Source organism: Lingula anatina, chromosome 1 (assembly GCF_051362555.1).
Source record: "Lingula anatina isolate TDL-2025a chromosome 1, LinAna3.0, whole genome shotgun sequence".
Classification (NCBI taxonomy): Eukaryota; Metazoa; Brachiopoda; class Lingulata; order Lingulida; family Lingulidae; genus Lingula; species Lingula anatina.
Genome location: NC_141767.1, coordinates 54,476,255 through 54,490,882, shown reverse-complemented (window position 1 = coordinate 54,490,882; position 14,628 = coordinate 54,476,255). Strand labels below are relative to the sequence as shown.

General features: G+C 33.2%; 2 protein-coding genes across 3 annotated transcripts in view; one reads left to right on the top strand and one right to left on the bottom strand.

The window, feature by feature from the left end:
* LOC106165242 (huntingtin) overlaps positions 1 to 5,870 on the bottom strand; it is a 31,072-nt gene extending 25,202 nt beyond the window's left edge. For both annotated transcript variants that reach the window (XM_013543419.2, XM_087000023.1), the window contains exons 1-10: positions 5,717 to 5,870; positions 4,393 to 4,505; positions 3,940 to 4,150; positions 3,454 to 3,593; positions 3,048 to 3,186; positions 2,630 to 2,771; positions 2,217 to 2,398; positions 1,657 to 1,843; positions 545 to 1,219; positions 223 to 387 (exon numbers count right to left, since the gene is read on the bottom strand). In XM_013543419.2, coding sequence (XP_013398873.2) covers positions 223 to 387; positions 545 to 1,219; positions 1,657 to 1,843; positions 2,217 to 2,398; positions 2,630 to 2,771; positions 3,048 to 3,186; positions 3,454 to 3,593; positions 3,940 to 4,150; positions 4,393 to 4,475 — 1,924 coding nt within the window. In that variant the 5' untranslated portion in view covers positions 4,476 to 4,505; positions 5,717 to 5,870. The remainder of the gene's footprint in view (positions 1 to 222; positions 388 to 544; positions 1,220 to 1,656; positions 1,844 to 2,216; positions 2,399 to 2,629; positions 2,772 to 3,047; positions 3,187 to 3,453; positions 3,594 to 3,939; positions 4,151 to 4,392; positions 4,506 to 5,716) is intronic.
* Positions 5,871 to 5,882: 12 nt separating this feature from the next.
* LOC106166686 (ubiquitin-like domain-containing CTD phosphatase 1) lies at positions 5,883 to 14,336 on the top strand. Its single transcript, XM_013545366.3, has 9 exons — positions 5,883 to 6,200; positions 6,782 to 6,873; positions 8,383 to 8,471; positions 8,804 to 8,919; positions 9,506 to 9,604; positions 10,579 to 10,715; positions 11,199 to 11,312; positions 11,862 to 11,989; positions 12,241 to 14,336. The coding sequence occupies exons 1-9, from the start codon at positions 6,044 to 6,046 to the stop codon at positions 12,266 to 12,268; spliced, it is 960 nt and encodes a 319-aa protein (XP_013400820.2). The 5' UTR covers positions 5,883 to 6,043; the 3' UTR covers positions 12,269 to 14,336.
* Positions 14,337 to 14,628: the final 292 nt, after the last annotated feature.

Genomic DNA, 14,628 nt, shown 5'->3' with positions numbered 1-14,628 from the left:
AAAAAAAACACTCCATGAAAGAAGTTTCATGTTTCAAATTCCGATGTGAATTTTTACTAACCAGTCAAGTTACAGTGGCGATCAATCCAAAACTTACCATGTTTTAATACAAAACCATTTTTCAATACAGTATAAAGCTGGCTAAAGTCACTAAGAAGTCCCTTATTGAGTACTTTCCAACAAAATGATCCCCAATATCCCACAAAGATCTGTTTTACTAACCTTGCTCTTCTGTCTGATACTGTTTCACTACTACATCGAACCTGCCTCCTGCTTGCTTTAACACTGCCTGTATAAAACTTCCTATCAGCACAGCAGTGGTGCCCTTAAGTTGGTGATCATGATGATTGGCATAAAGTAAAATGTCATGTAAATTTTGGCTGCTTTCTAGAAAAGATAAATAAGCAGTCTTTAATTCACAACTATCCAGTGTATTGAATGTGTAAAAGAATAATTGCCAAGTTCAGCAACAAATTGTTTAAAAACATCTATTCCATAGAACATGTAAAAGATAACTTATTTAGAAATACTTAATTATTCTTACCATCATTTACATGAAGTTTAAGAAAGAGAATCCTAGGGTAGGCTGCCAAAACATTGCTCAAACATGCTAAGGCCTGTGCTTTTATACTAACTCTCACCACCCTGTCTGGGAATATCATCTCAGGGTAACCAGTCAACAAAAATTTACTGCACAGCAATCTAGCACAATAGGTAATGGGAGCTTCATCTAAACTAATGAAGTCACCAATGTTCCCAGTTTTAACAGGACAAGAATTCTGTTGTTGTGTTGTAACTTGCTGAGGCTCATCTTCATCAATGTCAACATTGGCATTCAGCCTATCCTCAGTGGATGATCTCTCCAGGTTAGGCTTATGTGAAGGACTAGGTCTGATTTCTAATAAAGTGTCCATACTGCTGCTCTGTGAGCTAGCTGGATCTTCTGCTATGTTGCCAATGTCAAGGTTTGAATATGCTTCATCAACAGTACCATCCACTTCTTCTTCATCCTCATCAAGTTGAACATCCACAATAGCTTCCTCGCCTGTGCCCTGTGCCTCCCCTTCTGCCGTAACATCGCGCGAGGTCAGTTCATCTTCTGCCAGGTCAGCCATGATAGGCTCAGAACTGTGTCCTGACAAAGCAGTGCTGGATTCAGAACCCTCAGATTCTTCATCTAAATTAGTGTCTTCTTGTGCAGAAGATACTGCCAAATCAACTAAAATTTAAATGGGAAAGTTTTTAAAATCCTTTAAAACTTTATGTCTAATGATTGAAGTATGCAGTTTTCTTCTACTAGTCTCCAAGAAAAATAAAAGTTTATTACAAATAACTATACATATCATCATACTTCTGGAAAACAGTTTTAAATTCTCAGTCACATCACATCAACACATTAGGTGAATGTGAAAGCTACATGTGAAACAAAAAAATGCATGAGTCAATATAAAAAGACAGTGGTCTCAAAAACATATGTATAACTTATTTTGGGGTTTGAGCTCCATACCCAGTAAAGTGATAGTAGGAAAGAACTAATAAATTGTCAGTAACACCAAAAACAAATTATTTGACTGTGCCAATATATCTTGCCAATAATCTTATTCAGGTTTTTGCCCCTGACAAAAAGGTTGCAAGTATGAGCTCAGAAGTACTAACGTTCAGATGATGGTCTCCCCAACTGCTCATCCTGGTAGATGGTTGATTGTGTTATTGTGCCAGGTGTGACAAGTATGTGTAGTAACTGTGGTGGAGGGAAGCGCAGCATCTGGTGCAATGTCTCCAGTGCAGCAGTGTTCACATTGTGGTCAGGATGGTCAGTGTAGAACAACAGCAGCTCATAGATCTGAAATGGAACACAGAGAATCAATGTCTAATGACTCATTTAGAATAAGTGTTTATCAATCTATGAAAGAAAACTATCTTACAACTTACAGATCTAGAAAAATCTTTTTTATTGTTCATTTCGGACTCTACTTTTAATAAAAGCCACTAATTGATCTTACAATTTTTTTCACTGCTTATAAACTACCATTCACAAAACTTACAAAAACAGACTACAAATTCAATGAATTGGCATGCATACAATCTATACTTTTTACATCCAATCTGACTCAAAGTTTCATAGTTCAAAGAAAATTGTTGACAAATTTTCCCTCATTGCAAATAAAACCTACAGCTATGTCTCACATATATAAAAAAACCATATATATATATACCTGCAATATTTGATGTGTACTTATTTGTGCATCATCTTCCTTTTTAGTCTTTCCAAAGCTTCCCTTGAGACTAAGGTCTCTGTCTGCCTGTCTGCCTAAATGTGGCAGGAGATGCCTCAAGCCCAGTAACACACCTAAGATAGCATGTGTGGGAGCATCAGCACACACTGGAACCAGCTGACCTAAAATGACACCCAGACTCAATCATTGTCTTCACTGTGCATTATTTGATGCTTAATGCTTTTATGAAGCATTACATTCTAACAATGAATAGCGTACAAATACAAGGAGTACAACGATCATAAGTTTCTTATGACAGTCTGGATGTGTGCATTATCGTAAAAAGTTTATTTGAATCTTCAATAATTCCATACCTGTTTACCCCAATCCTTTTTTTCTTAATCTACACTAACCTATAAGCATGCCCAACATCCATGCAATGAAATGTGTTGGTTTCCGTCCATGCTGACAGATCAGGGTGACTGCATTGGCAGCGGTGCGTCTTGTGGGGGCTGAACTGGATTTGAGGTTGGGAATGAAGGCTTTTGCTAGGCTCTGTAGGAAATCAGAATGAAAAAAAAATGTCACATGAGAACTGTACTTCAGCTAGTGCTATAAAACAAAATGCTCATGCAAAACAACAAATAAATGTGTGACTTTCAATCTAAATTAATATTATTTGCCACTAGATATTTCTGGAAGAAACTAATATACAGACATTAATGCCACTTTTATTAATTTTACAACTGAGGTGAACAACAATATATTCTTTATTTACAACAAAATATAATATGAACATTAAGAGAGATTCCACTGATATATAAGACATACTTTTGTTTCAACATCATTACAGAAAACCATCAAAACAGGAGCCATTTTCTGCATGGCTACATTCAAAGTTTCCTGAACTGCTTCCTCGGGCCTCTTACATATCCTACTTATGCATGGCAACAAGTTTACCACATAGGGTCTGTAACAAACAAATAATAAAAAGAAAAAATATATATAAATATATAAATATATGTAATCAGAATTTCCTCTGTGATTAAGACGATTTTCTCAACAATTAAGTAAAATTTTAGAATAATTTTTATATCCACAGTTTAGAAGGTACCAAACAAAATTGCTTCAAAGTGTCTCACAGTGTAAGAAAGTCCACTACCTTAACAAATGCTTTCTACTATCATTTGTGTGGTCAAGCATTGAGGAGCTAAACAGTAAGTTTTGAAAAGCTTACCTGCATTTCTGTGGGCGGATGAGAGGGCACAACTCAGCAAATCTCCACAGTGCAGCTCTCAAACTACGAGATGATCCATTCTTTTTTATTTCTTTATATAATTCAACTTGCAGCCGACCTAAGTTTGTGTCTATTAAGTTCTGAAATGTCATTACCAAATATATGAATAGTATAAAAGACCTTTGTTTCTGCACAAGAGTCCAATATATCATGTAAGGCTTCCAACTGAAACAATTATAAAATGTGTTGTAGCTGTTATCATAAAAGATCACTTAATAGCTACAAAACTGCAAATTTCATGCTATCATAATTTACAATAACCATCAGGTGATAGGTGTTACAAATGCTACACATACAATATTAAATATTTTAAATATTCAATTTATCTTTATACATATTTGGTTAATTTCAACAAGAGTCCATAAACTGTAAAAAGAACATTGTCTTTAAAAAAGAAATATGTTAGTTAAACCCCAATCAACCCACCTTTATAGTTCTGTTTAAGCAGTCATCAGCAACCATTCTTACATCAGACTCTGCATCATCACAGAAAAGTAAGAATGATTCTATTGCAATGCCCAAGAACTTGGGGAACTCTGCCAAAGTGCGCAAACTTGTGGAACAAATGGTTTCAGCCACCACATTACAACTGGTTATTTTATCTTTTTTGCTGACAGGCAATTGCTCCTTGGATTTTCTGTGTGACATTTAGAAAAAATGCATTAAAGCAACATTGGTTTAGCTCGCAAAAAAAAGTCAAAATTTTCCCTTTTTTTTATTGTTTTGATAAACAATTCCAAAACACATACATATATATCTCTGATACATCAAGTGAATACACAAAGCAATAAAAAATGAGAAAATGAGATTTTTCAACCAAAGGAAAATGCAACTGTCGATTTCATTACTTAGTTCAGTGATAACTTCAATCAAACATACTTAGCGGCATCTTCTTTGGTCACTTCTGGCTGAAAAACCCTCAAGGTCTCTAAGGCCTTAACAAGTTTTTCTAAACTGGCCATAGTTTACTTTTCAAAAAAGTATCTTTGAACCTATAAGAGATAATAGATTCTATTAATGAACTCAAAAGTATATCATAATTTCAATGGCACTATAAAATGTCTAATGAAGACATTCCAGTTTACTAGAAATAACTATCTGTATAAATTACAGACTGTTAGAGCAACAACAAGCTTCTAAATTTATGTATACAGTAAGCATATTTATGCTACAGCTATCATCAAAGAATTAAGTAGCTATAAAGGTGCCAATTGAAAGCATAACTATAGAATGAACCTTTGTTTTATTTAAGAAGTAAAACTCTCATACTTAAAAATATAAATAATAATAAATTCTATAATTTGGCAATTACAAACAAAGGAAATTTAACACCAAAATCTTCCATGGCTCTGAACCAATCATTTGTTATTTCCCACTAATAACGAAAAAGAGAAAAGACATTAGTAAAACCATAAGACTCATAAAATACTTGTTTATAGTTTCATATTTTATACATTATCATTTTTTATACATGTAGTACAGAGTACACCATAATACATGGAAAGATATTTCACTGTGGGATTTCATGGTTGCCCATATCTTGAAACCGCAATGTGGTAGAAGTATCATAATATCACACTATTAAACAGCACCAAAACCATAAAACCATGAGCAAGAGAGTGAGAGTTTAATCAGAATTGTTATCTTTCAGTCATTTCATGTTTTATTGGAAATGTGGGCCTCAAAGTCAAACATCAATACGTGCTGTGGAGCATGTGATAAAAATACAAAACCTCTGTACACAATTCTCACACTTGACAACTATGCCTTGTGTCTTAATTTTAATAGTAAAACTGACATTTATACGATGACACGCGGAGGATTATAAAAGGAAAACTAAAATGTGTTGAGTATCACAGACAACCTATATCATATCATGTACTCATACCAGGCAAAGTCTTGTCCTTAAGTTAAGGCTCAACTTTAACACACCTTCAAACGATACAGGTACTTTCAGGTTGTTTTAAAATAACACCTACTGGTCTACAGCTTTGTAAAATATAATGCCATGACTGGGGACTATTTATAAATAAAGCAAATGGTTTTAATTCAATAACTATCGTACTAGGACAAAAAACTTTGATTGCCTGGGGGAGGGTCACGTGCGGCTCATCGTGCAAAGCAAAAAGAGAAAAAACACAGTTTTTAATGAGTGCGACTTTGAAACTTTTCTTCCATAAACTTCCACAATAAATATACTTACAACGATAGTGCATTCTATTGCAATACAGCTTTTTTATGTTCTCTTCCTTTCCGATGAACGATCGTCCCCTCCATGTTAGGTCTCGCGAGAAAATACGTAACTTATGCATGCTGAAGTGGAATACGTATTATTGTTTAGTCTCGAGATATTTATTTTTATTTTTATCGACAATTTTTCAGCTACAGCCCTCTTTGATTGAATTATGTTACATTAAAGAAACATACTTTTGTTGGTTGAAAGATAGACGGCAACAGGGCGTCATGAAATTTGTACAATCCTTATCAAATACATGTCAACCAACTCCGTGTCTTTGACCGAAATCTCAAAATGACAGCAAAGGAGTTGACAGTGAAATGGAGTGGGCAAGAATATAAAATAACAGACTTAGACGACAGTGATACTGTTGCTGATTTGAAAAATGCTATTAGCAAAGCTACTGGTGTACTACCAGAGAGACAGAAACTATTGGGTCTCAAGTATAAGGGTAAATTCATTTTGTCAATATACACATACATGTACATCAACACAGTCACTAGCAACAAAATTCATGCGTTAGCACTCCTATTGACGATTCTGATATGTACAGACAGTACATATCAGAATCGTCAATAGGAGTGCTAACGCATGAATTTTCGTGCTACACAGTCACAAGTAACTTTGTAATTTTTATCACTTGTGTGCTGTAAACTACCATGCATCTTCACAATACATGTCCATCATTTATATAAATTTGAAAAATCAGTGCAGTTTCTCTCTCTCTCTCTCTCTCTCTCTCTCTCTCTCTCTCTCTCTCTCTCTCTCTCTCTCTCTCTCTGAAATGAAGTTATGGGTCATGTACTTCAAAAGAATTAATTCAAAAGAGTCAATTTGTGCATTGTCACATATTTACTAGAATTTTGGTGTTCAGGTTCAGATGTGTGGGATTTACTTTACTTATTCATTAATTTTGATAAATAGCATGCTTTTAATTATTATCTAGATACACGTATTGACCAGTATCATTTCCATTTTATTTCAGCTATTTTGCCATAGTTGTTGTTTGTACAAATTATTTTGCTATTGCAGGTAGTGTGCCAGGCAATGATGTACAATTGTCCTCCCTGAAGTTAAAACCAAACACAAAAATTATGATGATGGGCACAAGGGAAGAATCTCTGGTAATGTACATTTGTATTCAATGCAAACTGTAAACAAGATATTGTAATAGTGGCACATAATACTGACAAGATAAAGAAAACTAAGTCCTTTATCTACAGCATTTAAATTTATCTACTGTGTTGCAGGTTTGAGATGACAATTAAATAAAGTACTCTGTGTGATTCCATCCTCTTTTTTATTTATTTAATAAGAGGCTTGTGTGTACCACCTCAGAAAATAAATAACATTACTATATAAATAAGAATGTTTGTGCAGTTATAAGTCTATAAGTTTTCACAATCAAGAGAACAGAGTGAAAAAATTACATAAGCATCATGTACCAGTAAATGTAATGTTATATCAGTGCTGCAGTTTGAAGATTGTGGGGATCAGTGTGGATCTGCCCTTGATAATGCAGCAGATGCGGTACCTGAACATCTAACACAACGCAAGGCATATATGGCTAATAATGAATGAGACACTAAGTTAACCATTGTTTCAGTGTCTTGTTTACCACATTTTTACATAGTATTTCAAGAATATGAGAGATGCTCATAAAGCCAGGACCCAGTGTCTCTCTGTAATAAAGGCCATATGAGATCTTATTTTGGCGATTGACATGCAAAGTGGATTTCACATTTTATTTTATTTATATTTATTTGAAATGGGCATTAGTGTAGACAATCCAGATTGATTTATCCCTCCCCCTTCTCTCTCTCTCCTTTGAATGATTAGAATTGATTTAATTAAACCTTGGGCCCATTTAGCAAACCTATACAATGGGTCTAAGGTGAAATATTTCAGGACATGTATTCAGGTATATTATATATTAATATAAATTCAGGACATAAACATGGATGATGCATATTCTTAATTTATCTATAAATACTTACAACACTATGCTAATAGTTGTCAGTGTTAAACCGCATTGTAACCATCTTTCCAGACAGGTAGTTCTTCAAGGTTTAATTGTTTCAGAAGGCCAGCTTTTGCTGCCCTTGTCCTTTGCTGTCCATAGTTTCTGCATACATATATCAGTATTTTGACTACAGGTCATTCGGCCATGGCTTCTTTGGTTATATTTACATAAGTTTGATAGTACCACAATAGTGCATATACATTTGAAGGTCCTTGTGTATATTCTCAGGGACTTTTGAGAATAGGGGCTATCTATAGGCCTTTGACTTTGTCACATGTACTAACTACAAGTACTAAGTAAAGGTAATCTTAAACTTAAAATCAGAAGTTTAGATATTCAGGATTTTACCCATTTAGATTGAATGGATTTTGATGGAATTCACTTGGAGGCAACCATGGTCTTAATCAATGGAAGATAGAATCATCATGCATATACAAATGGATTTTACAGTGTTGGTTATACATGTACTAATAGAACAAAATGTAAACATCATCTCTTCAGTTGCTTTTTACTTCACAGATGATATACTGAGGATGGAATTCATTGCAAATTTGTATTGAGTATTTTGTTTTCTAAGTATTTTGTTTTCAGTATGTTTTAAACATTCCAGGTGGATGTTTTGGAACCTCCTGAAGACATACCAAATGTGGTCAATGACTTTGATGTAGGAGAAGAAGAGGAAATTGAAGTCAAAGACAGGTAGATATAATCTTGATATTTGCAGTCCAGAGAAGTTGTAGATACCTTAATAAAATTGTTGTAGAAAGACAATACTCTTTCAGTATTTCTTTGGATCACATGCTTTTACTTTCATTATATATGGGATAGACTTCATCATGTACCATTAGAGTAAAATTAGAGTAAAATTTTTTAAAAAATGTGCCATGGACATGCTGAATTTTGCATTAATATTTAGTATTTATCTTGAAAGAGTATTTGAACACAGTAATTTCTTTTCTTTTTCACTTGTGTACAGTATTGCCACATAGATTTATTAAGACAATTTGATACAGTGCATATACATTTGATAGGGAAGAATACCTGAACAAGGTTGAGAAGCGTATTAAATCTTACAAAGTTGAGGTCATAAATGAACCAAGAGAAGGGAAAAAGTTGCTGGTGCTGGATGTGGACTACACACTTTTTGGTATGGCATTTAATATCAAAATTTTGTTTAGTATGGTTTTAAGCAACATCTCAAATATAATAAATTCTCTTCATAAATCAAGGTAAATCCATAAAAGATTAGTAAATGGAAAGAGAGAATGAAAAAGTGTTAAATCACAGTAGATTGAGAAAGGGGCTTTCAAACAGTATTTTCAGTGGGATTTCTCAGCAGTATTTATAATTGATATTGATAAGCTGAAGCTACAGTTTGTGAGAACATTTTTTGCGTGTGTGAAAATTGTTCCACTTATTTATGTTTGAGTGTTGAATTTTATAAGTCTTAGAGTAAAGTTTTATCTGCAGAGCATTCTTGGCATCATATAGTTACATAGGCCCTGAGACTGCATAAGAGTTTATTTCCAAAATGTGTTTAATGACTGTGCAGTTGGTCCTAAATGTGTTATATTTTAACTGTTGGTGCATACTGCAGAGTTTCATGCACCTCAGTTGGATATCAATAAGAATATGTAGATTCTAGTGTAATTATGCCAATCTTTTAAAAAATTTTGTAGTTGTTTTCACATTTTTAATGATTTTTTTCAGTAATAACATTGTTTATTTTTCAGACCATAGATCTGTTGGGGAAACGGGCCGAGATCTCATGAGACCATTCCTTCATGAATTTTTAGCCTCTGCATATGAGGATTATGATATTGTAATATGGTGTAGGTTTATTTTATTTCACTGAGAAGAATGATTAACTATTCTTATTTCTGTACTTATGGTGGTTCAGTGCATTAGGATATAATCCTTTTTTTTTTTTGCAGAGATAATGCAAACATTGTCATGTTATGAGATAATGGTGTCAAATCAAAACTACATTAGGGTGAATTTATTAATTCGAGCTGACAGCATAAGAGCAGTTTTTTGTGGTGAAAATTGTGTTTTTTTTTTTATTTCAAACAGATCTCCCTCACCTGAGCAGCTTTTGACACGATTTTAACACTTAATAACAATAATAAATCCTACAATTTGGTGCCAAGGATTTTTTTTTTTTTTTTTTTTGAAAGGATTTTGTCTGATTTATCAGTAAAGAAGCAAAATATTTCCTTATTTTGATGGAACATCATAATTAGGGGCTCATATCTCATAAGCAAAAAATTTCAAAAGAAAACTATCATCATTGATTGTGCTTCACACCCTTGTTGTCACCAATGCAAATTTTCATGATAATTTCACTCTTTGTTACGATGCAAACTGATCAGTATCTTTCAATTTACAAAGTTAAATCGACACTAAATGGAGGTGGAAGAAGCAGAAGTTTGTGAGGTGGTGAATAAAAAAACAAAAAAAAACGGGACTTTTTTCTCTAAAAGTGTTTAGTTTTATGTAGAGAAGTAATTTACGTGAAAGAAACTATTTAGGCTATTTTATTTTAATGTATTGAACCACTTAATTCCATTCATCAGTGTCAGTGTTGAATGTGTTAATACTTTTTTCTTTTAAACACATAATAAAAATACGCAATTATATTTTAAAGTTTGTATGGAGACTGATAATTATTTCCTTGTCCTGTTGGTTTGATGTGAATTACTCCATCTTTCCCAGAGTCAGTGTTTTGCTGGAAATATTTTTTGTACATCTTTAGTTTTTTTGAAAGCATAGGGAAGTGGAAAAATGTTCTTTCATTTCCTTTCAGCTGCCACAAGTATGAAATGGATTGAGGCTAAAATGCAGGAGCTTGGGTGCAAATCCAATCCTAATTATAAGATTTGTTTTATGTTAGACAGTACTGCCATGATTACAGTTCATACACCAAAATATGGGGTAATAGATGTAAGTCAGATATACAAATTAGTACTAAAACTATTTTATTGTTAGCCATCCAAAATTTAATTATTTAATTATGTTGAATATTTTCCTCTAAATTTACCAGACGTTATTAAGATGAATATTATTAAAAGAAGTGCAATTACATGAATCCAGAAATTATTAAATTTTAGGGTGCATTCCCATAGATTTTAGATCAATAAACCCCGTGGGGAATCTCACTAGATTACTGTCAGATAATCCGGCCCATCCCGCCTACTGGGGTCTTAGTGTGTGTGTGTGTGTGTGTGTGTGTGTGTGTGTGTGTGTGATTAATTGACACCAACAAAGAGAACTTAAATTGATTTTTTTTAATTTGTTAGTTTCTTGGCAGTATGAAAGATATTTTTTATGTGAAGTTAGTCTCCATTTGAGTCCCTGTGACAATTCTTGTGAATTACCTTAATGAGAGAATTAAAAAAAGCTGTATCACTACTACATCAATTACAGGTGAAACCACTAGGTGTGATATGGGGAAAGTATCCTCAGTGGAGTGTGAAAAATACAATCATGATGGATGATATACGCAGAAACTTTATAATGAATCCTCAGTCTGGCCTGAAGGTAAGTTAGCTAACAGTACAAACCTAGATGCTAGCTAGTCTCAGAGCAAGTCACACATGCAATAATTACCATTGCATTCACAAGCCTTAGATTTGGGAGCACAAGTTCACAAATTAACGACTCGAGCCACAAATTAGGTATAATGTAAAATTAGTAACCATGAGCATAGTGTTAAATCACACAAAATTTGTCCATTTTCTTTCCCTGTCTCTGGCTGTTTACAAATGGGTTCCTTCTTTTTTAATATGGCAGCAATGGGCTCTTGACAATTTCCAGCTTTGAAGGAACGTACAAAATGGGTAGACAGGTGGATTATTAGTTTGTGGGTCCTATCACCGTGCTTGTGGCTACTAATTTTACCTGGTTGGAGTCATCAATTTGGGCATTTGTGCTCACAAATCTGAAGCTCGAGTTTGCAAACACATTAACCATTTAAAGCCTGAGTCAGTGTAGTTCTCTTATACGATGTGTCATGTGACTGTGGAGCTAAACAATGAAAAGTATAATGCGCAGAAGTGTTATTAAATTTTTCCTATTTTTTCTTTGTAGATAAGGCCTTTCAAACAAGCATTTGTCAACAGGGAAACAGACAAAGAATTACTGAGGTTGTCAAAGTATCTAAAAGATATTGCACAGTTAGACAGTTTTGAAGTTTTAAATCACAGACACTGGGAAAAGTAAGATTCTTCACATAATCATATAATATTACTTTGACCTCGTTATTACCAATTTTGGCACATATTTTAACATGTATACATGATTAACACAGCTGCCTTGTTAGTACTGTAGCATAGGACCCTTGTATTATTTTTTCTAATGTAAAGTTTTAGTGTGGTATTTTAAAGTGTAATGCATAAATCAATTAATAATGCCCTCAATTAAAAACATTTTCACATAAAAATAATTCTCATTTTCACTGAATTTCTAGGTACAAGCCACCAAAATACAGCAGCTGAAGCACACCAGCCATCCTCCCTGTGTCATGCCTTTGAAAATTGGATGTTCCACAAACCACTGGATAATCCAGACTTCAAGATCTCAACTGTCATGATCATGCAGTTATTTTTTAAGAAATTAACCCAGCAATTCTAGATAAACTAATTCTATACATTTAGAAAGCTGTATGATTGGCTACCCAGATAAGGCAGTGAAATTTATACTCCTGTCAGTTATGTTTAACACACAACATGTTAGAAAATACAAAAAGTTGCCAAGCCCAAAAGGAGCTTCTTTTTGCTATTTCACAAGGAGCACATTTTACAGTGTCTGATTGTTATTCCTGTGAACTAAAAGAAAAATAACATGTTTAGAACAATGCATTTCTTTTTTGGCATATGTGCATTTGAAATCAAAGTTTAAAATACCTCTTTCAAGTTATTGCAGGTTTAAATGCATGTTACACTAATGGGCTTGATTTGGTCTTAAAGTGCTATTTAAGATCACAAATAGTCTTACATGATCTTAAACCATGAGTAAGACCATTTTTGGACTAACAGCCAATCAAGTTGTCTCCCCTTACACATTCTCCTATTGTGAGCAGTTGTCCTCTACTATTGTGAGGGGAGGTATCCCCCATGGTGAGGAGAGGAAACTACCTGGCCACTTAAGTAGATTTTAGATCATTTTTTAATTTAAAAGCAGATTCAGTCCATTTTAAGACTACTGCTGTAATGATTAAGATCGTGTAAGTTCATTTGTGATCTTAAATTGCAATCCAAAGACCAAATCCAGTACACTAATGTAAATTAATGTTTCAATTGAAAAAAAAATTCCACATGGCTTCTTCTCATGGATGCAAAAAAATTAGTCAAATTAAAAAAATGTTTGCTTGGTAGGGAACTTGTAATCTAAATGGTTTATTTATTTATTTATTTATTATTTATTTATTTATTTATTATTCTTGGTTCCTGCTGGTAGCTAGTATATCCAATGCAAATGAGATATTGAAATAAAATGTTTGTTGATTGCTCATGAAATAATAATAGCATTAAGTTACATCTAATCACTGTATTAATATTAAAATCTCAGACACAAAAAGGGAAAAACTTTTTAGAAAATACAAGGCTCATTTTCCATCTGATTCTTGTTTATTACTTTAAATGATTCCAAATGATTTGCAAAACAATATATTTTTTTTCTTCAGATGTTGAGATGCCAAGTCTGCAAAACAAATAAAATCTGCAAAAACATGCAAAGAAAAATGGCATGATGATCGATTCAAATAAACCAATCCCATTTTCGAAATTGAACCGTTTTCTCCATCAGATGATATTAGCAAATTCAAGCCAATCAGAGCTCCCATTTTCAAGTGTTTTCAATAAAAAGAAGTATTGTTCCCAGTCTTTTTGGTGAACAGTTTTTGATATTTATTTTGCTTTTGAGATCTTCATACATTCATTTACAGGTCAACTGCTAGGCTATTACCAGATGAAAGGAGTTTTAACTGCCACATTGCACAGATTTTTATTTTTTTTTTTTTTAGAAATTTTCATTTTTTCACTTTGGCATGTTTAATGTGTTATCACTAACACACACATACATTATCTTGATGTCCATGTTGCCTATGAAACTTTATTAAAATTTGGTGGTGATTATGCCATTACGTAAACATCATGTAATTTTGCATCAAATTTGACCAAAACTATATCGTGTGCAAGCATCATTATTGTTTGTGTCTATACATTTGGCAGCTTTTTTGCCGTGATTATAACTTCAACTATCTAGATCTCCTATTTGACAAGAATGTCTTACTTGTGATAATTTCCCTTTTGTAGAAATACTCTTCAATTCAAATTGTTACTGTTTTAACAGATAAATATATATCAGGATGATGTCTTCCCAGTTTCCCTTCAGATGTTTTTTTCCTTAGTTAATAATAAGAAATTATATTTTCAAATTTAACTTTTCCTTCCTTCAAAGCAAGGAAGCTAAAGTAGATGGTGCAATCACTAAATAATTAGCTGTGATTATATCAAAACAGATAATGCTGAACTTTATTAAAAAGGTTACCCCAAAACATACTATGTGTGTCATTTACACATGCATGAAATCATGTTTTCAAATTTGAAAAGTATTTAAGCTAACTTTAAAAATAATAAACCATACAGATCAAAATATTTTAAGAGAAAAATACATTGAGCTTTACATAACAGTCAGGGTTCATACAGCCCTGCACCTTGAATCCAGTTTGTGGCATTGAAAAGTACTTGAAAGTGCTTATTATCCTTGAAAAGGACTTTACTCCATTTTTAACCATGAAAAAGTACTCATATTTGTTCAAGAAATTTGTTAAAGAAATTTTCAAACTTTTTGGGGA